The following is a 27,564-nucleotide window of genomic DNA, read 5'->3' as shown; positions in this document are numbered from 1 at the left end:
AGTAGACTATACAGGGTAAAACAGTACAGAACAATAAACACAAAGTACCAGTACTTCAGAAACTCCAAGCAGGCAGATACAGTAGAGACGGAGCAGAAGAACAGGTATGGAGACAGGAGGGAAGAGGGCCCTGCTCATTCAAGCTTACATCCTAAGGGAGGGTAAACAAAGTCAGGCACAAAAGGGAGCCAGTAAAGCAACGGGGAGAGAGAAAGGGGGCAGGGGAGAACCAGAAGAGGTGAGAGGTTAAGTGGATGGTTGGTAGGCCTTAAGGAACAGGTGAGTGTTAAGTGCCTGCTTGAAGGAGCACAGATTGTGTGAGAGACGAATGGAGCGATGGAGGTCGTTCCAGTGAAGGTGGGCAGCACGGGAGAAGTCTTGGATTCTAGAGTGGGAAGAGGTGATCAGAGTGGAGGAGAGGGGGCGATCTTGGCGTTGGTTTTGGCACATCTATATGAACCATTTAATGGCTGCGGTAACCAAGTAGAAATTTGGTCATTGTTACTCTTATTTTTACAAACATTTCTCATCTGACTTGGAGCAAGTAGATTTTTAAGATTGCAATTCTTTTTAAAGACCACTTTCGGATTGTCGGGAAGAATTGCACCTAAAATAGGGTCCAGTAGTAGAATGGGATAATTATTTGAAATAATCTTTTTGATTTTATAGGAAAGATTGTTGAACTTAGATATAAAAGACACCTCCATAGGTTTCGTTCTATTAGAATTTTTAGAGGATGTTGCACCACTATATGCAAGTAATGAAGATCTATCTATTTTTCTAACCTCCTCCAAAGTAGTGTATAAATCCTGTATGGGGTAATCTCTATCTTTAAAAGAAATAAGCATGGTCTCTGTTTGTTGTTCAAAATCTGTATTGGAAGAACAATTGCGTCTTAGTCACAAAAATTGGCTTTTGGGAATATTTTTCTTCCATGGTTTGTAATGTGCACTATCAAAGTGTAAGAAATTATTCGTGTCCACTTTTTTCTTATAATTGCGTGAGGTAATTCTAGATCTATCTATAAATAACGTCAAATCCAAAAAATCTATAGAGGTCCTATTGAGAGTGTGGGTAAATTTGAAATTGAAAGTGTTCTGATTTAATTGTAAAACAAAATCCAAGGCCGACTGATCTGTGCCATGCCAAATGATCAAAAGATCATGTATATAACGGCCATAGAAGCCCATCCTTATTTAGTGTCTTACGTATAGTCTCAATACCCAAATTGTGTGGTATGTTGGTGTAGAGGGCCTGCACATCCAACGTGAGAAAACAAAAATTCTCCTGCCATAAAATGTCTTTAATAAGATGAAGATGTGAGGAATCCCGTATAAATGAATTCAAAGACCGTACTACAGGTTGTAAAAAATAATCTATATAAAATGATAAATTGGAAGTGAGACACCCAATCCCCGAGATAATGGGTCTCCCGGGGGGTGCCACCAGTGACTTATGGATCTTTGGCAAGTGATAGTAAATAGGCACAATTGGAAATGGAGTAAACAGAAACCTCCATATCTCCCTAGTAATAATCCCATGTTCCAAAGCCCCATCCAAAAGTGATTTTAGCGTAATCTGATATTCTGAGGTGGAGTTATGTGGCAAGATGGTATAGAGCTCAGCGTCCAACAATTGGCGAAGAGCTTCTTTTCTATAATCAACAATGTTTTGAACTACCACCCCCCCTCCCTTATCTGCTGACTTAATAATAAAAGAGGGATCTTCCATCAGATTCTTTAAAGCCTGTTTTTCCCCTTTTGTTAAGTTGGTGTTGCTTTTTTTGGGGAAGGAACATAGTTTTTTGAAACTGTTGTATGTAAGTTTATAGAAGCAGTCAATATTGGGTCCTCTGACGCGAGTTGGATAAAATTTAGACTTGTTTCTAAATCTCTCAAGACTGCTTCCACTAGATAGAGAATTGGTGGAGCTGTTGATATCATAGATAACATTATGTGCATTTTCACACTCATGGTTCTCATCCCATAAATCTTCTAAGATAGACAATGCTTGGTCATCTTCTTTGTCCAATAAGATGACAGTATGGAACTCTCTCTTTTTTTTTTTAATTAAATTTTTATTGGGTTTTTGTAAACACAGACAGGTTATAGATGCACAATCAACAAATTTGCATGGTAGGCTGTTGATACAAAATGAATGACATCCTGACTCCAGTCCAAAAATGTACTCAAAGACCTGTAAAAGAGATATGCCATACCATACACAAATCTACTAGTAACAATATTACGAACATACAGACAAAGACAAAGGGAAAGAAGGGAAGGGGAAATCACATTTGGGGAGGGGATGTAGCAAAAAATCCTCACTTAAAACTTCAATTTAGTTTAATTTAAAGTTTTGTTAGCCTAGTAGGTTGTGAATCTGCCTGGTACAACACAAATCCAGATGGGCCACCTAACCAAGCCAATCTTCGGGTGCAAAAGTGGGAACAAAACCACTCAATCAGTCAAATTTGAGATCGGGGACTCAGGAGAGTCTAAAAGGTTTAGCCATGGGCCCCAGATAGCATAATACATTTCAAACGAGTCTGTGGTTGACAGGTGCATCTCATCCATGACCCTTTAGTGTTCCAATCTATTAGACCAGTCCCGAATACTCGGAGGCCTGGTGGATCTCCATTTCACTGGGATTACTGCCTTTGCTGCTGAGATAATAAATTTCAAGAGAGATTTTTTAAAAAGTGATAGGGGCATATCAACTTTATTTAACAGCCAGAACACCGGAGTGTTGGGTATGTCTTTACCTAGCATCTTCCGCGTGATGCTTACCACCCGGGACCAAAACGTTTGCAACATGGGGAAATCCCACCAGATATGCAGAAGAGAACCAACACCCCGGTTGCATCTCCAACAAGTGTCGGGCACCCCACGGAAGGTCCTCGCCAGTTGAGCAGTACATCTGTACCACCTGGTAATTACCTTATAGTGAGTTTCTAGAATTGAAACATTGGGAGAACATGCGTGAGATGCCCAAAAAATCTTGGACCAATCGGCCTCTTGTAGCTCAACTCCTAGATCTCTCTCCCACTCTGTTTTAAATTTCAGAGGGGACACGAATAGATGTTCTACCAAAAGCTTATATATAGTTGAGAGGGAATGTGCAGGGCAGGGTGACCTGAAACACAGAGATTCAAAAACCGTTAGACTCCTAGAAGTGTGTTGTTTTGGGAGGCCCTGTGACAGAAGGTGCTTAATCTGTAAGTATCTCCAGATCTCTGCATTGGGCAACTCCCATTTGGATTGGATCTCTGTAAAGGAGAGAACCCCCATAGCACTCACCAACTGGCCGACACTCTGGATCCCTGCCTGAGACCACTGTTTAAAAGCTAGCGGGGTAGTCCCCGGAGGGAACATTGGGTTATTACATAATGGAGTTAGTGGGGAGATTGGAGAGGAGATACAGGAGAGATATCTAAGCCTAGCCCATTTCGCTAATGTGGGGCCTAAAGTAGGATGAGAAATCTTAGGAATACTGGATAGCCAAAGCAATGTGGCAGCAGCGGATTCCAGAGATGACTCGATTTCCACCCATTGTTTCGACCCAACCTGACCAGACATCTCCATTATTCTGACCAATACTGCTGCATCGTAGTAAGAAGAGAAGTGCGGGAGTTGCAAGCCCCCCAAGTGTCTACGTCTAAATAGTATCTCATGCTTAAATCTAGGGCGATTTCTTTTTCTTTTGTTCTTTATATGCAAAATATTTTTTCTGACATAATGATCTTGCGAATCTGTTGAGTTCCACAAAGAGTTCAAAGATGTTTGGGGGATTGGAAGGAGCAAAGTTAAGTCCTTTGCTTAATAGGGAAATTTCAGCCGATGTAAATTGTCAGTCAGAGAGATTAAATATCCCTTTAGAGCTCAGTGGGGTCTCCTCTTTTTCAGAGTACCCCAATCTTCTTCCTCCTCTCTTGTCTCTGTAACGTCTCTGAAACGTTTGGGAGTCAGAGACAAAAGTGGCTGAAAAGGGTTCGCATGTCGAAATTTTTTCTCCCAAGGGGAGTTCCTGTCTAGAAAACCTCTTTTTTGTAGAGGTCTATCTTTAGGATAATAAATATAAAAATCCAAATAAAATAAAATTAAAAACAAAAATACAAAAAATGCATGATCCTATTACACAATGGTGAATATCCAGAAAACAATTGTATAGCGTATTCCTATAAATATCCATAAACCTATTTTATAGCGTATACTTGATGATAAACTAATGTACAGTAATGGTTTATAAATATTGGAGAATAGTCACTGACTTCAGCACAAATTGGTCATTAATTTCTGTAAAATAATAGTTTTATCTAGTCAGAATGGTAGCAGTGTGGGTATCAAACAATCAGAAAGCTACTTTCCTATTCCTATTCTAATAAATCAGTGGTTAATCATCAACTACATTTGTACATTCCCATTGTTATAGGTATCCATTTGTATAGAAAGGGTACTAATGAGCAACATGAATAGCAAATACAATGAACAGTGTTCACCAGTGGGTACAATAAACTGCACCAGCTAGACCCCGGGACTGGATCAGACTCACAAAGCGAAATGTGGAGTGGAGGGTAGAGGATAGGGAGGTTAAGTCTACGGTACCATAGGTTCACAGGCAGTCCCCCAACCTGTTACTGGTCTGGCTTACTCTGCTTAGCTTCCAACATCGAACATTTGTGGCATACCTAGAGTAATATAACAGTAGAAACCAAAGGCCTCCTCCTCAAAAATCTCTCTCCACGACATACCCGTGGGTAGATACTCTTCCTTTTGGTCTGTGTGCATCTGTATATTCCGCTGGTAAGCACCAATATGGACAACTAGATCACTGATGTCACTTCAAAATCAACATTAAAGCCTATGGTCGGATTCTCCCCAGAGGTGATCCCACATTGGGGGTATTTGTGGGCATAAGATGTCTATTGCGGCCCTTCAGCATCCCATTCCAGGCATCCCCAGCTGCCATGAAGGATGCCAAACCAAGTACAATACAACATCAAAAGCAGGGTCTGCCCATACCAAAGGTGCAGTAGGTATTGTGATAATAAAGTTTTAAATGTTTAAATCAGTATATTTTTGCTAGTGTACTAGTGCTCTCAGCAAGCCCTGGCATTTCTAATGTGTTTGATAAAGTGAGCTACTAAGGTGAAAAATATGAAGTCAGAGGGTATGGTGTGTGTGTTTACCTGGGGCTTCTGCCCTCTATGTTAAAATAACAGGGACAGTTGAGCAGCTTCAAAGGCCCCTGGGGTGAGCTACATCCTGACATAGGAGAGTTTTTGACACCTGACGAGACTTTGGACAGGAGGGAGCTGTTCAGAGCTTGTGGTCTTACACAATGAGACCACGTGATGACTTGCTGTATCTTATGAAGACAAAAGCAACACATGAAGGCTCTCTATGCAGATATATAGAAATATGAACTTCAAAGAAAATGCCTTCATATTTCTTATTTTGGGAAATCCATGTGATACTCCATACGGAGGGGCAGAAACCACACCAGGGTTGTGAATTACAGGTACTAACGGTAACAGGGAACAGCTATACTCATTTCTTTTGGAAAGGTATGTCATATTGTTAAATTCCATCATGTTTGGTATTTAAATGTGCAGGATATTATGACCAGATTATTGACGGGGGAGTAATGTTTCTGGGATATATCTGAGAAAAGTTAAGACAGATCAAAACTTGGGAATAGTTTTGAACAAACCCTCTCAACGAATTCACTATCTGTCTAGAAGAGATAGATTGCTTGACGATGGGGCAAAGACATTTGTGAAATCGGACAGAATCAGGGGTATACACACATTGACATAGTCACGGAAGTAGATAGGGGTTTGTTTTAATGTGCATAGAAGCTGCTGATTTTAAGCAGGAGTTTTGTTGTGGAAATATGATTCATGTTCTATAAATTGCATGTGGTCTCTGCCTTTTTTTTTGTCTCCTGTGCAAAATGTGCCTATATATATATATATATATATATATATATATATATATATATATATATATATATATATATATATATATATATATATATATATATGCACAAAGGGTGGAAGAAGACAGGAGACTTGCTGAAGGTAAATCAGGTAGACATACAGATATGCATCTCTGTGTAGAACAGGGGTAGGCAACCCCCGGCACGCGTGCCAGACGTGGCACTTGGAACACTTCTTTCTGGCACTCCGGAGCTCTGCAGCTGCCTTACTAAAGCAGCCAAAGATAGATGAAACGCAACAGTTCCATTTTGATAATCTTCGCCTGTTTTAATGAAACAGCTCCATGGTTCCCTTGTGGAACGAATGATGTGTGGATGTGCGTGCTGAGTTCTCCAGAGTAAGTATGAGGCATAATATAAACTTGAGGCACATCTATTCTGCATAACATGAATGATTATTTGTTGGTCTCTTTACTATTAACATTACCATGATATTATCATGATAAATTAAGAAATATATATATATATATATATATATATATATATATATATATATATATATATATATATATATATGTAGCAGACAAGATGTAAACACTGGCGCTCAACACAGTATTGTATAAATAACTAAATCAATTCAATCCCACATATACACCTCTTCCATGTAAGAAGGCAGCCTTCCTTCAAAACACTGGCTGGTAAGGCCGAAATAGAATGGCATAGGTACAACAGAATGAAGGCGCAATGGTGATGTTAACAGATATTACTGAACAAGGTGGGTAAATAATAAATAAGCATATGGATTCAGTACAAATCTCTGGGTTGGTATTCAACAAGATATACAATTCATCCAGTCTTAATCCAAATGTAAGACAGAGTAACCAGTCATATCAAAACATGAATGTGCAGGATTCCACTCTAAAAACAGGGTGGAATAGAAAAGTTCATGTGCAACTCGTACACACTTGCTAGGCTGCTGTATCACAGCTACAATTCATTGTCATCAGAGGACAGAAATGTGCAAAAGGTGTATAAAAATTCAGTTCATCAGATAATACAAATCAATAGATAAAGGCGTACCAGAGAGTAATATAAAACCAGCTTATCTGTATCGGGGTCTACAGGGGGGAATCCCAGCTCCGCCTAGTAGATCAGGAACGGACAAACAGGAACCACGAACGATATTTCTTAGATACGGCAGACGTTCCAAGTGTATACACTGCTCTCAGACTCCAATCAACCAGATAAATAGAGATAAAGGAGCTATATAGTGTAGTAATTTATGTATACCAGATAAATATAAAAAACCCAATAATTGGGAGCGTACCAGAAAATAGTGTAAAACTGGCTTATCTGTATCAGGGTCTCCAAGGGGGAATCTCAGCTCCGCCTAATAAGTCAGGAACGGACAATACGGCGACCGCAATAGACGATATTTCTTAACCACGGACCGACGTCTCAATGGAAGTACCGCTCTCAAACTTAGACAACTAATCACGTTCTTCGCAGCATCTTCAGTTGTACAGCATTTTTCGTAACTAATAACAGGAATGTAAACGTTGGAGAAGATAACACACTTTGACACGCTTTCAAGCTTGTCAGCTCCTCAACCTCACTCGGAACTGAAATTCTGTGCCGCAAATCTGGCAGGAGGTCCGCACCTCCTGTCCTGATTCCCGCACAAGTCACTTTCGGTGGCAGTTCCGTGGCCCTGTCGGCCTTCATTGATAGTGGAGATGCAGACAACTTCCTCGACATCAGATTTGCCCGTTCTGCCAGGATTCCTATGGTCAAGCTTTGTTCTGCAGTTACAGTTTGTGGCCTCGATGGGAGTCCTTTGCCTGGAGGCAAAATTGTTTGGAAGACTCCATCACTACAACTGAACATAGGAGATCTCCATTCAGAGTCCATAACCCTCCTTTTTATCGACTGTCCGTCAGTTCCGCTGATTCTGGGTCATCCGTGGCTTTCTCGTCATAACCCTGTTGTGGATTGGGTGAAAGGAGAGATTATCTAGTGGAGCTCTTTTTGTTCACAGTCCTGTTTAACCATGCCTCTGTGAATCATCCAGTCTATTTTGGAGCAACTTCCCTCACAATATCATGAGTTCTGGGATGTGTTCTCCAAAAAGGCTGCTGACACCTTACCACCTCATTGTGACTTTGACTGTGTTATCGAGCTTATTCCTGGTTCCAAATTGCCCAAGGGACGCTTGTACTCTCTCTCTGGTCCAGAGACCAAATCCATGCAGGAATATATTGATGAGAATTTGGAGAAAGGCTTCATCAGGCCATCTAAATCTCTAATGGGTGCTGGATGCTTTTTTGTATCCAAGAAAGACGGAGGACTAAGACCCTGTATTGACTACCGAGGATTGAATCTCATTACAGTCAAGAACACTTATCCCCTTCCTCTTATCTCCGTATTATTTGATCAATTAAGAGGTGCTACAGTCTTCACCAAAATCAATCTTCGTGGAGTATATAACCTCATCTGTATCAAAGATGGAGATGAATGGAAGACGGCATTCAATACGCATTCTGGCCACTACGAGTATCTGGTCATGCCGTTTGGTCTTAGCAACGCACCTGCAGTATTCCAGGACCTGATTAATGAAGTTCTTCGGGAGTTCCTTGATTGTTTCGTGGTCGTCTATTTAGATGATATCCTCATTTATTTTAAATATTTATCCGTATATCAGGGTCACGTCAAACAGGTCCTACAGAAATTGCGAGAACACCACCTTTACGCCAAACTAGAAAAGTGTGAGTTCGAGGTGCAGAAGGTATCCTTTCTGGGTTACGTAATCTCGTCTGAGGGATTCTCGATGGATCCAACTAAGGTCCAAGCTATCTTGGATTAGGTGCAACCAAACAGTCTCAAGGTGGTGCAGAGGTTCCTGGGCATCGTCAATTATTATAGACGGTTCATTCGTGGCTTTGCTGACATTGTGACTCCTATTGTCGCCCTGACCCGCAAAGGAATGGATCCAACTAATTGGTCGCCCCAAGCAGTAGCCGCATTTGAAAGTTTGAAAAAAGCCTGTGTGTCCGCTCAGGTCCTTAGACACCTGTATCCTATTAAACAATTTGTTCTTGAGGTCGACGCCTCTGATGTCTGTGCTGGTGCTATATTGTCTCAGAAAGACCCTCTTACCGCCTGTATCCATGTGCCTACTTCTCCCGTAAGTTCTCGTCAGCTGAAGCCAACTACGATGTGGGCAATAGGGAACTACTGGCTATCAAATGGGCCTTTGAGGAGTGGCGATATTGGCTGGAGGGTGCTACACATCAAATCTCCGTTATTACTGACCACAAGAACTTACAATATATACAATCGGCCAAACGCCTGAACACCAGACAGGCCCGTTGGTCGCTGTTCTTTACTCGTTTTAATTTCGTGATCACCTACCGACCGGGTTCTAAAAATGTTCGGGCAGATGCCCTATCTCGGAGCTTCTTGGCACATCATGTTCCAGTTACTACTCCAGAACCCATCATTGCTTCTTCCATAATTCATGCTGGGCTAACTCAAGACCTGAGCACAACACTTCAAAGGTTCCAAAGACTAGCTCCTGATAATATGCCAGAGGGACGTTTATTTGTTCCAGTTCATTTAAGGAAGGCGGTTCTTGCAGAGGCACATAATAGTAAGACTGCTGGACATCCTGGAATTCAGAAAATGCTGGAAATTCTCTCCCGAACGGTCTGGTGGCAGTCATTGTCTGCTGACGTCAAAAGTTATGTCCTCTCTTGTGAAAACTGTGCCAGGAATAAAGTCCCCAGGAGTCGGCCTGCAGGCCAATTGGTTCCATTGTCCATCCCTGCGAAGCCTAGGACACACTTATCAATGGACTTTATAGTTGATCTACCACTCTCTGCAGGACATAACACCATATGGGTGGTAGTTGACCGCTTCAGCAAAATGTCACATTTCATACCATTACCTAGGCTCCCTAGATTTGGCTATCCTGTTTATCCAGCATATATTCCGTCTTCATGGACTTCCTACCGATATAATGTCGGATCGTGGTTTACAATTTATAGCACAATTTTGGAAATCCTTTTGTACCTTGCTTGGAATCAAGATTAGCCTGTCGTCTGCATATCACCCCCAGTCTAATGGGCAGACTGAAAGGGTTAATCAGTCCTTGGAGCAGTTCTTACGATGCTACACTTCCGAATTTCATGCCAACTGGTCGTCTTTATTGCCTTGGGAAGAATTCGCCTATAACAATTCATATCATTCATCTACGCAAATCTTTCCATTCTATTGCAACTTTGGTTTTCATCCCAGATCCAATTCCTTGTATTCCCTCAGATCCGCTGGTATTCCGGAGATTCGTTCCACAGCTGCTGACCTCAAGGTCATCTGGAAAAAAGTGCAATCCTTTTTAAGACAGGCCTCATTCTCTGCAAAAAAAAAAATCGGATCGCCACCGTACCACCTGCTCCCTTAAAGTGGGCCAGAAAGTTTGGCTTTCTACACAAAATATTAGGCTCAGACAGACTTGCAGGAAATTGGGTCCTAAATTCTTTGGCCCGTTTCTCATTGTTAAGCAGATCAATGCCGTAGCATTTTGGTTGAAAATTCCTGGGTCGTTAAGGATACCAAACACATTCCATTGCTCCTTGCTTAAACCTGTGCTATACCCAAGTCAATCCCAGCTTCCAAGTCCGCATGTACAGAATCGGAATAAACCTCAAAAATACATAATTCAGAAGATTCTCGATTGTAAGAACGTGCAGGGTCAGGTGCACAGGGTTCCTGGTACAGTGGAGGAATCGCGGCTTGGAAGAGAGGTCCTGGGTCCCGCGGAGGAAACTTAATGCTACAAAACTTTTAAGAGAATTCTTCAAAAAATTCCCTAAAAAACCTGGGTGTCGGGGTTCCTTAACCCCTCCTCAAGGGAGGGTACTGTTACGAGCCGCGGCGGTACTCACAGCTGCCGTCATCTTGACGACCGAGACGCCATTTCCGCCGGGGTCCCGACCGTTGCCAAGGCAATGGCCGGACGCTTCCCTCTGTAGCGCCGCATCCCGGCAACTGAGGACAGTCGGGCGCGTGCGCAGCTCTAAGTAATAGCCAGCAGGCTATTAGGTTCTATTAGGGCTCACAAATATGACAAAATTCGGGAAGTCCACAGTTCAATAATATGTGCAAGGGAGAGAAATAAATATACTATGCAATAGTTTGACCCCAGTCTAGTAGAACCACAGGCTCACACATGGGAAGATGTGACAGAATAAAGAACAGTCTTACCACCCAACGGCAACTAACCTCCAATAGATGGCCGTGTGGCAGAGACGTATCTCACCCCTTAACTCTGCTCGTGTCTGAGCAGGGAAACAAGTGGACCTAAGAAGGGGTTACCAGGAAAAAAACATGGTTCTCTATGTGATCCTAACTGAAATTTGTGCTGTTATGGGTGTGTTCCAAGACGTTATGTTCAAACTCCCATGTGAAAAAACAACAACAATTATTCACTAATTGTCTGATTGTGTTTGAAAGAGTCTAATTTATATGTCTCTAGATCAATTGCATAATGATACTATCTAACGATAAATGTTGAAGGAATTATATAACCTATATCAATATAGGAGAATTGGTATTACAATTCAGGGAGGCTCAGGGAAGGTTTTATTTGTGACACCCTGAATAAACTTTTGTTTCACATGCTAGGGACTCACCTACAGAAGATGCCTTGACGTTGGTAGGACATTAACTTTAAGGCACCATACCACACGAAAACCACGAAACATATCTGACTCCAGCAGTCTATACAACAAGGATACAATTTCAACCTTCTTTCCTCGTTTGAACGATCCACACTAATTACCTGTTTTGATATACAAATGAGAATATGTATGCTACAATAATTATTTAAAGAAAATCCAGAACCCATCTCGCCTTGTTCTCTGACCAATTGGTTCTTGTAAAGAATATTGTCTATAATGTCAATATTGTGCTTTCACAAATAATATGCTTGAATTTTATGCATCAGTTTGGTTTTATCTTTAATTTAAACATTTCGACCCTTATTATCAATTCTCCTAAATTGATAATTATATAATTAATTTGACATTTACTATTAGATAGTATCATTGTGCAATTGATTTAGAGACATAGTAATTAGACTCTTTCAAACACAATCAGACAATGAGCGCATGACTGTTTTTTCATTTCGTATAATCAAGGAGGGATACCATGAACACTGTGCAACTCTTGCAACAGTAATGGAAATAGAGTGCGGTCCTTCTCTTTCGTTTAGTTCAAACTTCCATATGAATTTGAATATCCTTGGTGGCAGCTCTGATGATAGTCTGGGTAGAAAAGGAGATGAGTATGTTGCTGACCCTTCAGAGAAGAGTGATTCAGACAACAGAAACAGCAATGATGAGACACTATTGGATGGAAACGGTGCAAAAATAAAAAACTGTTTAAAACAAAACTATTCTCTACCTGATGCAATACAATGGGCTGATGCAGTGTTCATTTGTCTAAAACAATAATTGATGGATCCAGGTTGTATAACAAAAAGACGTACTGCCTATACTGTGAGAAACCTGTCTCAAAAATAGCCTGGCTTACCGAGCATGTTCATCTTAATGAGACTGCAGTTGCCAGGGCACTTACATTTCCCAAGCACTCACATGCAATTTGAACATCTGTAGAATAGAAGTAACTTTAAGTTTAGAAGTAACTTTGCAGACAACTCAGAGGTAATAAGGATTTCATGTAAATAACCTTGAAAAGACATGGTTAACAAAGGTTTCATGCATACATTTCTTGTTTACGAGAAAATACCTGTGTTGATACATGAAGAAATGTAACAAAACCAAACACAGCAAAAACAGGTTTAGTCTCTGTGTGTGTTTTTTAACCCTGTTCTACTTGAAATCATTCATGGTTTTTGGAAACTTTTGAACGAAATGGGCCAAAATTAAATTTCATTCACATTTAAAAATGACAGATGCATCATACAGATGGTGCAAGATCTCTACAACCGGGTTGCATCATATGTCGGTAAACATGAGTACATCAATCAGAAAAGGAAAAGCTACTGTTACATGCCATTTGGATAAAATGGAAGACTTTACCATCCCGTAAAACTTTATTCATGTAGTAAATGCTCTGATACTGGTAGAGGAGTACGATAATGAAACCAATACATTCAAAAATTTATCGCTGGCACTGAAGGTTGGCCATGGTCTGCAAAAGATTTTGAACACTGTGGAATGCTGAGCAATGACAGAGGTCTACACTGCTATAATGAAAAATTAACACAACTTCAGGAAGATCTATGAGGCAAGATGGAATTAGCTGATCTTATCAGCTGCCTTAAAAACTCTAAAGGAGTCAAAACTGAACATGCCTTAGCACTTATCTTTCATTGAAGATTTGAAAAAAATGCACCTGTATCTCAATGAGAAACAGCAGGTGTACCACAGCAATTTATCCACTGAGCCTTCGCTTAAAAACTGTTCATTGCTTGCAAAGGTCACCTTGGCAAAGGTGATCTTATTCAATGGATGAAAAGAAGGGAAGGGAAAGGATATATAATCTAGAACCCTTTATCCTAATTGTAATTGTAACCCTAACCCTTAACCTAATCCTAACTCTTAGATTACACTATACAGGCGATGGGTCCTGGCATTGCCGCCTAGAATGGGAAATCTCACTGTCGCCATTTTAAGTGATGTCAATTGCAACTGCCAGCATTTTCTGCAGTCGTACTGTATAGGAGGCGTGTCGGTCATGTTCTGTGTCTTTTTTATGGTAAGTCTGCATTTCCTCCATATCGGGACTATTGCAATCAGCATTCTTTTGTCGTTATAGCGATTGTCGGAATTGTGGTAATCGCAATGATGTCTACCATTGCGACTGTATATGCCTTTTTGCTCAGGAATGCGGGCAATTTTTGCACAGGAAGTTAGGGTGGGCAAAGATGTTCAAGTGCACAAGTCAACAGTGGGCACAGGGGTGTAGGTGCATATCAGGGGTGGGCATAGGTCTGTGGGTACACAAGTCTGGAGGGGCACAGGTCTGTGGGTGCACAAGTCATGGCTGGTCACTATTGTGTAGGTGCACAAGTCAGGATAGGTTGCAGGTTTGTGGGTGCTCAAGTCAGGGGAGGGCACATTTGTGTGAGTGCACAAGTCAGGTGCAGGCCTAAGTTTGTGGCGGCACACGTGTAGGTGCACAGTTCAGGGATGGGTACAGGTGTGTGGGTGCACAAGTCTGCAGAAATCACAGGTGTGTGTGTGTGTGTGTGAGCAAGTCAGAGGAGGAAGAAGATCTATTAAAACATGAGTCAGGTGTGGCACGGTTGTGTGGATGTACAAGTCACAGGTGCGCAAGTCGGGGCGGTTACAGGTGGGTCAAAACTCAATCAGTGACAAAGAACAGTGAAGTGAGAGGATGAGGAATTATCGATTTGCGTGGAAGGGAGGGGTTGTGGATATGTGCACGGTAGACAGGAACAGCTTTAGGATTACCCTATGTTACAATCGTATGTAATTTTGTATAATCATGAAGTATGTTTGCAAGGGTGTTTTCCCAGTTTACCATTTGGGGGATCACAACTTTTTGGTGGGAATTTTAATGACCTGAACTTATTTGGCAATCTCATTATGAGTGCTGCCCAAGTATATGCTAGGATTATATGGCACTTAACAGTAACCAGGCTGAGAGTACTCAAACATAGTGTGGGGGAAGTGCATGAAGCCCTTTCCATTACACATTTTTACCTCCACAAATGATTTTTACTAGGTGCCAGCAAAGACATTTCACTTCAAAATACAGAAATGCAATAACAGGAGCAATCTCAGGGTATGGTAAGGTTCACAGAAAACTTACTTAATTGCAGATAGAAGCAACAATGTATGTAACTTTGATGTAATGCAAATAATATGGTAACATTCAATGAACAACTTCAGCAACACAGATAGAAGTAACGGTCTATGTAAACTGGAGGTAAAGCAGATAATATGGTGCCAAGAGTTCTGAATATGGAATTGTGTGCTGTACACATAAATTCTTGAGACTCAGGTTATAAAGGAAACAAGTATGCAAATAATTCAAATTCATGACAGTCCAAGAACTACAGAGATGGAATGCAGAGCCAGTGGATGCTACTGAGATGGACACCTCAGTGCTAGATGTATGGAGCTGCAAAGAGACTCTGTGCTACTATGTATAACTACCTGTAAGTAGCGTGAAAGTCTGCAAGATTATGAAGTCTATAAAAGTTCAAATGAGTTCACAGCCAGGAATCAGAGATCAGGAGTCTACCATATGTAGTTCCAGTGGAACAGGAACCAGAGAGTAGCCAAATACAATGCCAGGGTTAAGGAACCAGAGAAAAGCCAAATACAATGCAGGGATCAGGAACCAGAGCGCAGTCGAATAAAATGCCAGGGATCAGGAACCAGAGTGCAACCGAAAACAATACCAGGGATTGGCAATCAGAGAGCACAGGTACCAGGAAGCATGCGCATAATGCTATCACTGGCAAAGGTATGCAGGCAGGAGATGTCTTAAATAGTGTAGCTCACCAATCATCTATTCAGAGGAAGGCACACCTGCACTGCAGCTCAGGACTAACTGAAAGCAAGGGTGCAAAAAACTGTACTTCAGATGGAGACACATCAGCAGAGCAGCTGAGGCTTATTTAAAAGTAGATATGCAGGGAACAACCAGCTTATATCTAATACACCCTCCCAGAAGATACCCTTCAGCTTGCCAAGATTAGCAAATTTTTAATGGGTCTTGAGAGGGGACTGGCTGGAATCCAAGGGAAGAATTTGGAAGTGATGAACATTGATCCAGATGGTAGGTTTGAAATCGCATGTCCAATATATGTATTTGATTTTCACCATTTATACCAGTAGTTTATAAATCTATTTTTTTTAGAACCAGTCCAGCAACAGAGTGACGAATCAGTGGATGAGCAAACCCCTGAACCAGAGAGACAAATGGACCTGCATGTGCTCAACACTTTCCATTCGGAAGGGAGATGATGTAAATACAAGTTAACCCGTGCATGATACTCATGCATTCTAGTCAAATCAAGCTACTTAAGGTGTTAAAAAGGTTCTTGTCATGCATTTGGGCCTAGGCCAGGCCTCCTCAGGGGAAGAGCGTTACTTCCCAACGTAAGCGCCCTTTTTTAACGTGGTTTTTTTCCACATGTCACCACCTCATCATTCTTCTCCATCACCTCATCCTTCATCTTCATCGCCACATCCTTAATCTCCATCGTCTTACTGTTCTAAAACCTCTCGATACACAACGTTTCTGCTAAACACCTTATCACTGTGCTCAATCAGTCTTCCTTAAAGGGGTTAATTCATAACATGCACTTTCACATCACTGCTTCTCCGTACTCGTGAAAATGCGACATTGTCAAAGACCAAGCACAGGATCTGGTAAATAAATACCCCCACGGTCAAGAGTTTGAGCCCTCAACTGATAAATTAAGCCCTTACTACTCCTCCCACGGGGGGAAGGGGGGATGATGGAAGTTAACTGACTTCACGATTATAATTTTTTTACCAAATTTCAGGTCAATTGGATGAGCTCTTTCTGAGAAAATAGTTTTTTCCACACACACACACTAACACACGCCGCTAGGCTTATATATATTAGATCCGGTAACACAAGATTAAAGCAAAGGCTTCCAATGGTTGGTGTAGTACAATATTTTGTTACTCAAAGCATGTTGTGTTCTCTGTGTTTTACAGATGCATCTTTACTGTACAATTCTGCTTTATTTTAGGTCATAAAAAAATGTGTAAATAATGGGACAGAGAGGATATCAAAACTGTTGTGAAGCATATGATTAAGTCTATTCAGACATGCAGGGTGCCCGAAAATATGATTGTGTCGCATGCATCATGGCTGAGCCATCTACATTGAAAGATCGAAACTGGTTAACTGTGCAATTCTACATAAAGAACCGGATAATTGCTATAAAGGGAACTAAAAATAGTTGAATTGATACACAGCAGTTGACCAGTAGAAAGGTTTTGCCATGGCTAGGTGTTGGTGCATACGTGTTTATGGATGTCCTCAGATGGACGGAATACATGAAACTGTCCCCACATACAGTGAAATGTCAATATTTTGGTTTAAGCCAAACTGAAAATCTCAAGTGATAACTGTGAATACAAATAGATCTAAAACATACCCATTTGATTGTTGGTATTGCGAAAGGGGTGTCCCTATGAGGCATGTTCCAGACATGCGTCCTCATGTCTGTAAAATATATATACACACAAACACACTTGCCTACTTACTTGTGTGTTAAGTCCAATTGTAACAGGCTCCGATTGCCACTGCCTTGACTCCACCTACCAATAAGTGTTGCATTAACCTCGCATACCACTATTGTGGCTAGGGATAACTATGCAAACACTGCCTACTTTTATGTTGGTCCCGCCTACAGTTGATTTGGTCCAGCTTACATGAGACCACTTTCAGAATTTTTTCAAAGGCCACTTTAGGTTCCCAGTCTGCCCCTGCAGCTCTGCATTGGTTAGTAGCGGTGAGACCCCATCACTAATATCAACAAGCTGTGATTGCGTGTAATATAAGATTGGACCAAAACTTATTTTGAGACAGATTGTCACCTTGAATTAAATAAACATTAAAATAGCCTTTGCTGAGCGCTGATGGAGACTTCTACCAATGAAGTGGTGATCACATATTATACTGTATCTCATCAATGATTATATTTACGTTATTCCTTCTTAGTCAAAGTTCCATGAAAATACAAGAATAAATTCACCTACAATATGTTTCTTAGAACAGCAAGTGATGACATAACATATACTGTGTAGGTCAGTGGTTCCCAAACTGTTGCAGTTCGCGGCACCCTTAGAGTCTCCATAATTTTTTAAGGCACCCCTCCAAAATAATTACCGAGCAGTCCTGTTTTAGAAGTAGTTGGGTCAAAAAATTGTAATAAGTATTTAGGTCAGGACAGAAATGCTTATTTAGTTGTATGCAAAATTGCCCCCTCTGCATCCAGACACTCTGCCCTCTCTCACGCTGCCCCCTCTGCCCTCTGTCACGCTGTCCCACCTCCTCTGCCCTGTCACGCTGCCCCCCCTCCTCTGCCCTCTGTCACGCTGTCCCCCCACCTCTGCCCTCTGTCACGCTGTCCCCCCTCCTCTGCCCTCTGTCACGCTGTCTCCCTCCTGTCACGATGTCCCCCTCCACTGCCCTTCTCACGCTGTCCTCCTCCTTTGCTCACTGTCCCCCTCCTCTGCCCTCTGTCACGCTGTCTCCCTCCTGTCATGCTGTCCCCCTCCACTGCCCCTCTCACGCTGTCCCAGCTCCTCTGCCCTCTGTCCCAGCTCCTCTGCCACGCTGTCCCCCTCCTGTCACTCTGTCCCTCTCCTCTGTCCCCCTCCTGTCACTCTCCTGTCACGCTGTCCCCCTCCTCTGCCCTCTGTCACGCTGTTCCCCTCCTCTGCCCTCTGTCACGCTGTTCCCCTCCTCTGCCCTCTGTCCCCCTCCTCTGCCCTCTGTCACACTGTCCCAGCTCCTCTGCCCTCTGCCCCCCTCCTCTGCCCTCTGTCCCAGCTCCTCTGCCCTCTGTCACAGCTCCTCTGCCACGCTGTCCCTCTCCTCTGTCCCCCTCCTCTCACTCTCGTCTGTCCCCCTCCTGTCACGCTGTCCCTCTCCTCTGTCCCCCTCCTGTCACGCTGTCACCCTCCTGTCACTCTCCTCTGTCCCCCTCCTGTCACGCTGTCACTCTGCTCTGTCCCCTCCTGTCACGCTGTCACTCTGCTCTGTCCCCTGCTGTCACTCTGCTCTGTCCCCTTCTGTCACTCTCCTCTGTCCCCTCCTGTCACGCTGTCACTCTGCTCTGTCCCCTCCTGTCACTCTCCTCTGTCCCCTCCTGTCACGCTGTCACTCTCCTCTGTCCCCTCCTGTCACGCTGTCACTCTGCTCTGTCCCCTCCTGTCACGATGTCACTCTGCTCTGTCCCCTCCTGTCACGCTGTCACTCTCCTCTGTCCCCTCCTGTCACGATGTCACTCTGCTCTGTCCCCTCCTGTCACTCTGCTCTGTCCCCTCCTGTCATGCTGTTACTCTGCTCTGTCCCCTCCTGTCACGCTGTCACTCTGCTCTGTCCCCTCCTGTCACTCTCCTCTGTCCCCTCCTGTCACGCTCCTCTGCACTCTCTCACTTTGACCCCTCTGCTGTGCGCCAGCTATAAAAAAATCAAACAGAAACACTTACCAATCTGCGCGGTGCCGGGACCCAGCATCCTCCTCTCTCACGCAGCAGCTGTCACTGATATGACAGCTGCGTGAGAGAGGAGGATGCTGGGTCCCGGCGCCGCGCGGGTTGGTAAGTGTTTCTGTTTGATTTTTTTATGGCTGGCCCGCGGCACCCCTGAGACAGCGCCGCGGCACCCCTGGGAGCCGCGGCGCACAGTTTGGGAACCGCCGGTGTAGGTTATTGTCTAACTAAGTTCAAATGTGCAAAAAAAAAAATTGCAGCGCAGCAAGTCAGGCATTTGCTTTCATTGCCTAAAACGCCCTAGAACAATTGAAAATAATGATATGTTGTCATGGGTTTCTGCACATTAGCACTTTGTTAATTAATAATCTTATGTCTTTAAAGATCAGTTTTATAGGACATCTACTTATTTCCTGACCTTCTTCCGATAGATATCTCAAGTCGTAAAACTCAGATGCAAAGGTACCATAAGTGTCCTCATGTTTCTCATCCAGAGCTGAGTCTCCCTGGTCCTTATGGCTGCCCCTTGCTGCACTTTCATCTTCTGGGCTAGCCCTTGTGAAAGATAAAAAGAGTAGCCAACCTCCAAAACGTAGACACAGCAGAATCATGTCACTGAATGAAAGAAATTAAATATGTTCATATTCAAAAGACAGTTAATTCTAGAAAGAATACAACATTCAGAACTACATCAAATAATTGTTTTAACTATTAATATAAGAATCTGTTTTACATCTCATTTTACAATCTGCTTTGCTCTCCTGCATCTCATTTTACAATCTGCTTTGCTCTCCTGCAATCAAAAATTAGAACATTGCAATCTTACTTTATTCTTACTGTATATGCAGGTACAAACAATAATTGGATTTAATTTAACATATTTGTCAAAAAGCTTAACAGTTGCCATCTTTATTAGCCTGTAAGAAATTATACCACATTATTAAAAGTAAATATCGAACAATGCAAAAATGCTCTGCTTTCATAAAAAAGTGGAAAAGGTTTAAGCATGCCAATGCAAATTTGTTAAGCTATGTTCTCACTCTGCTCACATGTGAATAGTTGAAGTTAGTATTGCAAAGGTTTTTGAACGGAGAACCCTTTGTAAAAATCCAAACCATTCTCTGCCTAACCCAGCTGCCCACCCATAATCCTTTTGTGTTTGTAAAAGTTTAGCTCTGGTTGAGAAGCAAAACAAATAAACTTTCAAGTGAAATATGCATATGTCAAACTATTTTTCCTATCTTGTTTATGTGGAATGAAACCAGTAATAAAAATATGATTGCCTCGTATATTCAGAAACATCAGTGACAGTAGACCGTTTACCACTACGTATAAATTGGCCCACGCTACATATAGTATGTCAGACCGTTCATTATTAAATTATGTGTTTGTTACACGGGAGAGTGACATCATCAGTTTGCATCATATACCACAGGAGTGTGGATGTAACGTGTTTCATAATTTCACTCATTCACAAAAATAACAAACCTTAATCAATTTTCGCTCTGTACTTTTTACTATTAACGTGTTTCTGAATTCATGGTTTATGAACGATTATGATTATTTTCCTTCTCTGGATTTCAACGGCTACACTGAGATGGTGCTAAAACAACTCATGCAGCTCATTCTGCCTATCGACACGGCTTGCAAACCCATGCATTTTGTTAAACAGTGTTCTGCATCATGCAACCCTACCTTCCTCGGTAACTGGACTTTCTCGGCCCCTTCTCTGATTGTACATCCAACGGCCGCTCACATTAAAGATTCTGTCTCCTTGGGGCAGATGCCAGATTTCTTGGAAGGAAAGGCCTGATTACATCACAGTCATGTGACCGGATTGGTGTGTTTGGAGGGTGTTGGAAATAGATAGCCACACTGAGAGAAGACTGTACAGGAAACATCCTACATGATACCTTGACTAGAATTTGGAAATGTCCTTTATCCTTTGTTTTGTTTTTTTGTAGGAAGGTGTAAAACATTGTAAATCAATTTAGGTTGCCTCTTAATTATTTTTGGAGTTTACTTAGTGTACTAAGCTGACTCATTCCGGCAGTTCCAGCTTTTACCCATACTTGCCGACTCCCGAAATTCTGGCAAATCTCCCGCAGCCACTGCTAAATGACACGATTCATCCAGAATCGCGGCATTTTGGCCCCGCCCCCGCGACAAAACGTCATTTCCGTCGAGGGGGCGGGGCTAAAATGACGCGGTTTGCCTTGCCCTGCCCCGCCCCCTTCCACCATCCAGTCACGCCCATCTCCCGGAATCAGAATACTGTACAGAAAGTAGGTAAGTATGCTTTTACCTATTCCCATTTTAACAGCACAAGGGGTCTCATTTATTAAGGTACGGATCTTCCGTATTTTGCTGATGACGTCCCAAAGTGGATTTAAAGGTAATGTGCAGACGGACCCCAAAAGATGCTCAACTTGCGTCTGACATCAAGGCATTGAGCTGGATTGATTGTGATGGCTTTGTGGTTGCCATTTGGCTGTGGTCCACATTTAAAACAAAGTGGCAATTGGGGCTGAAGTCTATTTTGGCTCTGTTGTTTGGGAAAGTTTCAAGGCTAGGAAGTGTTGTGGGCAACTCTTCAAACATTTAAAGGACAATCTTTTACAGAGGATAAATCAAAATGTAGAGGTTTGTGTTCACATGCCATGTTGAACCTGCAGCATACAAAATCCAGACATTTGGCCAGAAAACAAGCAACCAGACATACAAACCTCCCATAAAAAAAAACCATAATGGGAAATCGGTAAAAACCACTATAGAGAGTGGGTTTTTAGGCTACGGTCTGTCTGTGGCAAAGAACAAACTAACCACACATGCAATCAATATATTGTACAAGTAGACATGTTCCGAAATGGGCCCCGAAGCACTATGTATGGATTGTTGTGTATGACAAGAGGAAGCACAGCAGTGTAAAATACTTGCTTGGAACTTGCTTGGGACTGTTTGGTGACACTATTGCAGGTTCAGATTTATTGATTACATAGTTGAATCCAAGCTTGCTACAAAATACATAGCAAAAAAGTCAGTGTTCTGTGTGCCAAAGTTCCTTGGATGAAGAGCTGACAATCTGGCCAAAGTGAAGAAATACATAAGCAGGCTTGGAGCATTGGAGAAATACTTCAACATGTAGGGAAACACGAAATGCACAACTCCAAAATCCAGGCCAACGTGCCCTGTTGAATGTCAAACAAACAATTACTAAGGCAATATTAGCTCACAATGAACTTTAATTTATGTACTTTGTTTATGCCTTGGTGCACATGAATGTGGCCACTATATTGTAATGTGAAAAGTGTCGGGTAAGGTTCTACACAGTATTATGTAATTGTGTGTTTGAGCTATATCTTGGTTTCATAGTGTGGATTGTGTTGATTTTGTCTGGAAAGTAACCCAAAACCCATAAGTAACACAAATAGCACATTGACAAATGTTGACTTAGCAGACCCACAAATGTAATGGTTACAAACGTCAATATTGTATGCAGCACACACACTTGTCAATTACATGTTATTGATGCAAGCACTATAGATACTTACATTTGTCAACTGCCTTTGTCAGGCGCCGTCCCAGTACTGTGTCCGTTGCACAGGAACGGACGCCTGTTACTGCCGCTGAGCGCTCGGTTGCTAGGCAACCGAGCACACTTCCGGTTTAGCGGTCACACATTCTGTTGCTAGGCAACGGAACGCTCTCCAGTAGTTCTGATTAGTGCAGGTATTTAAACTTCACTCTGGCACTAGGAGAGTGCCAGAGTATTAGGTCCACCCTAGCTCCAGCGTTCCTGTGCAGTTCTTGTTTCTCTGTGAATTACCCGGATTGTTCCTGACCATTCTTCCTCTGTTCTCCCTGTGTACTGGACCCGGCTTGCTGACTATTCTCTCCTGCGCTTCTGACCCTGGACCCGGCTATCCCTGACTACGATATTGGATTCTCCCTGTGGCATATCCTGACCTTTGGTTCTGACCCGGCTATCCCTGACTACGATATTGGATTCTCCCTGTGGCATATCCTGATTTCTCGGTTCTGACCCAGCCTGCCTGACTCCGCTTCCATCCTACCGCTTCACTGGTTGCTCCCTCTGAGGGCCGCGACCTGCGTGTCTCCTGCAGCTAAGACCATACTCCCTTGCAGGGGTTTCTGGTGAAGACCTGGAACACGTTAGACTCCACGCCTCTTTGGTGAGTAGTGCCAAAACCAGTAAGCAGAATATTCTAAGTTGTGACAGCCTTCACCATGGCCACATCCTCAAACTCCTAATGCAAGTGCTATGGCACTAAGGCCAGCGCAATACCCTTGAAGGGTGAAACAACCTGTATTTAAAAAAAAAACAAAAAAAACATTACTTTAACAAATGTGCCATTCTCAGCACTGTAAGGGTTCCAAATTCAAATATAAACTTCACATGCCTTCATGAACACTGTTAGGCTAGATTTTAACTACAAATCTTATACAATAATATTTAAAATCTATTTGCCATTGACATACTAGACCATTCTGGCCTTTAATAAAATAGCTAATACAAGTAGCATATGTTTAATGTTTGGACAGTTCAAACGTAACTCTTCATTTCCACACAAGGACGTTGATGTTTACACATTAGACAGTAGTTGAAATCAACCACATTAAGGCATTTTTCACCTAAAACAATGACGATTAAACTTTGAGGCATTTAAAGAGAAATCCAAAACACATTTTCTAAAACACAGGTTGACATTGATGTTTCAATAAGGACAAATGGAGCACATTTCAGTAGGACACCACCCCATGTATATTTCTAACGACATTTGGTGGGTTCATACATTTTTTATTTATATTTTGGGTTAGCTTGCTCATTATTACAGCAGAGAGCATTGGGGTCTTAAATGAAACAGTACCAATAACTGCTTTACCTCAAAAGTATCTCTCCACCACATACTGCCTGAAGTTGGACCAACGCACTGATTCCCGAGAGGTGTCTTCCAGATCTTCCTCCTCCTCCTCCTCATCCATCCCAGCAACCTAGTTCACGACCCCTGGAGCCCCACTCCGGATGGCAATATTATGAAACATTACACACAGAGCTATGATCTGGCAAGCTTTCCTTGGCTCGCGCCTTTAAGACATCAAAAGCCCTTTCAATGACCGATCTGGTGGCCACATGAGCTGAGTTATATGCTTTTTCATGCTCTGTGCGTGGGTTCAAGATCGGAGTGAGGAGCCAAGGGCAGGAGGGATACGCATCGTCTCCTATGTGGGATGAGAGGAAAGACATAATAAACAAACAATAATACACTTTAACAGTAACAACTGACCAGCGTCAATAAGCAACCATACTCAAATATGGCTCATACATTAACTCAATAGTTTGGTAAATGAGTAATATTACTGTGTAAATACAATCCATTGTAAAATAAGTATGTCTAAGAAATCCCTACAAACAAATATCATGTAACATTTTCATTTAGTTTTAACATTTCAGCTAACCTTAACTGTTAGGTCTGTTACTGTAATCGGCCTACATTTCCATAAACTTAACCAAAATGTGGCCAATTTGATTTTACAACTGTATAGTTGGACCAACTATAAATAAAAGGCTCATGCACTATATGACACATTGTGTAAAGCTAACATCTCATGTAAAAGATAACATATACGGGAAATAACTTTAAAATACATTATTAAGAGCAAAAACCACTATACTGAGTCAATAGATTTGAGAAATTGCCAAGAAGCCACGCATCTCCATGTGGCCTGACACCCCCTTGCCTCTGTTGCAATCTGCGCCACAACTCTGAATTGCAAAAGGCAAAGGAGTCATGGGTACTCCCCCCCCATTTCGCAACCAGGTTCCGAATCTGGAGAGACGGGTCACATGTGGCCTGTACGTTTATTGAGTGGAAATGCTTGCGGTTCATCAAAACCGAAGCATTCCCACTCAACGGAACCAAGGCCATATGCATCCCATCTACCGCCCCTATGACATGCGGAAAGCCAGCTATGGTGGCAAACCACCTTCAGCACACTGCTGGGACATACCTGCCGTGACCCCCACTGTGTTCTGGAATGAACCAGATGCACAGAAGTGCAGTACCGCCAAAAGTTTGGTCAACGGCGGTACTGCTGTCGGGATGTTGCGCATTGGCTCAAGGTCATGTTGCACAATGCGCAGGGTGTCCAAGATCACATACGGAGGAAGCCGATAGCGGCAGACAAACCTCCGCATCCGACATCCCAAAGAGGCTGACATGTGGCCTGAAGACACGCTCCCTCGGACAGCGATGTTGTACTAGTTGCTGGTTTGGACGTGGCGGAGAAGCAGGCCCCCCGTGAAACAGATTGTAGTCCAACTCCAGGATCCCCTGTATGTGCGACAAAAGCCTGAGTTAACAAACAAAACAGTAGGTGACACATTTCCACCTTTCCTTTTTCACAGTAGCCTCCAAATATGAAACCAATACTTACAATAACGTGAAGATTCATCTTCCAGCTTGTTGTGGCAAAATACAGTCAAGATTTAGGTAAATTTACATACAAATTAGAAAAAAAAGAGAAAAAAATTATTGAAATACTTCTGCCCTATTGAATGAGCAAACACCACCTCACCATATAGAAATCCCACAGAAACGCATGCCAAAGGGATACTTACCAGAGCCAAACACCAAAGTCACTTAGTGCAAATCACTTGTTACATTACAATTTGTAAGGTGTAAACAGTTATGGACTGTGAAACACAGAATAAAGAGAGTTATGAAAATAGTGACGTAATTTTTGGTTTGGCAACCAAAATCCAAACAAACCATAGTTAAATCCCTAACACACCACATCAAATACCACCTGGCCCTAAATAGTGCAAAACAAACAAAACAGTGGGTGCCACTCAATACTTACCAAGCAAAGCAGCTTCTTAATATAACTGTCGCCAGCAGAGCTCTGACAACTGAAATCTGTTGGGGAGGGGGAGCAGGTAACAAATAAAGGCACGAAAAGGGGGAAAAATTTGTCAAATACAAACATAATTGAAATCTGAATCCAGTCCCTCATCAAAGTATACACATTGCACGAATGTAGCTAACTCCGAATGTAAACAAACACTTTATTCTAACATCCAAATTCCACTCTCTAACAAAGTTTGTAAACCCCTTTCAGCACCAAGTTAAGTAGCTTAAAACATATAGTATGAATGGGCTATCAAGCTATCAAACACATATCAATACTTTGTTTGCTAATGAAGGTTGACAAAGGTACTGCTGTAAAAACCTTAAACCAGCATTTGTCCATCTGCATTATACTCACCCAGACCACTGAAACTCCCAACAGCACTGAAGTTCCACAAAGGCATTTTTAAACACCACTATGATTACAGAATTATCCGCCGGTGAGTACGCCGGCGCATTACGAACACACAGGTGCGTTGAGTGTGTTTGGTTTGAAAAGATATCTGGCATATATTCAGAGTGTAATCAAACTATGGTAAGTGTATTTTTTAGGGTAATTAACATATTTATAAAATGGACTTAGATGTTTGTGGTGTACAAAGATCATTGTTTCTTGAGTGTAAATTTTAAATGTATGCAAGAGAACATATGTACCATTTGTAGATTTGGCTTATAGCACAATACAATTTGCTTGAGATCCATGTAAGATTTTGGAGGGGCTTAGTCAGGATACTGGAATGGTTCGGCAAATACCTTAGCCATCCATTACGACAGCCAGAATGGCTGCCAGAGTGCATTCCACACTCGGAATGGAGTGCTGAGTGCATTCCTCATCCATTCCAGCTGCCGGAATGGTGTTTACAATACCCTAAACATTGAGAAAGCCAATCCGGCATACATGAAGGCAGTTAGAACAGATAACTGGAATCTATAGGTGGTTTCTCCACTATATATATATATATATATATATATATATATATATATATATTGGAGATATATAATTGTTCAGAAACTGTTTAAGGAACATGACGAAGAGTTCAAGGTGTTGACTTGGCCTCCAAATTCCCCAGAACTCAATCCGATCGAGGATCTATGGGATGTGTTGCATATATATATATATATATATATATATATATATATATATATATATATATATATATATATATGTGTGTATATATATATGCAATATTGTACTATGTGCCATAGTTGTCCCACATATTCCAGAGAAGATATCTTTGTAGCATACCACAATGCAGTATACAGGCCTAGAAAGTACAGCCATCTTTACTCCATACACACCAAGCAGCAGAGGGCGCTATATTAAGCTGACTAATTCCGGCAGTTCCGGAATTAACCCAAAGGGCCAAAATATGAGGACACATCAAGCACTTTACAGTGGCTTTTAGTACAAAGGTGTCTGAAAGTGTGGAGTGTGGAGT

At 42.1% G+C, this 27,564-nt stretch overlaps 1 protein-coding gene across 2 annotated transcripts in view; it reads right to left on the bottom strand.

Annotated features, from left to right (window-relative positions):
- FRRS1L (ferric chelate reductase 1 like) overlaps nt 1-21,351 on the bottom strand; it is a 113,056-nt gene extending 91,705 nt beyond the window's left edge. The window contains exons 1-2 of one of the 2 annotated variants that reach the window (XM_075212810.1): nt 20,892-21,351; nt 19,615-19,811 (exon numbers count right to left, since the gene is read on the bottom strand). In XM_075212810.1, coding sequence (XP_075068911.1) covers nt 19,615-19,807 — 193 coding nt within the window. In that variant the 5' untranslated portion in view covers nt 19,808-19,811; nt 20,892-21,351. The remainder of the gene's footprint in view (nt 1-19,614; nt 19,812-20,891) is intronic. The other variant, XM_075212809.1, reaches the window with a different exon arrangement.
- Between the last annotated feature and the right edge of the window lie 6,213 nt (nt 21,352-27,564).

The sequence above is a fragment of the Mixophyes fleayi genome, chromosome 5, assembly GCF_038048845.1.
Source record: "Mixophyes fleayi isolate aMixFle1 chromosome 5, aMixFle1.hap1, whole genome shotgun sequence".
NCBI lineage: Eukaryota > Metazoa > Chordata > Amphibia > Anura > Limnodynastidae > Mixophyes > Mixophyes fleayi.
Note: the sequence above shows the minus strand (reverse complement) of the source record. Positions and strands in the feature narration are given on the sequence as shown.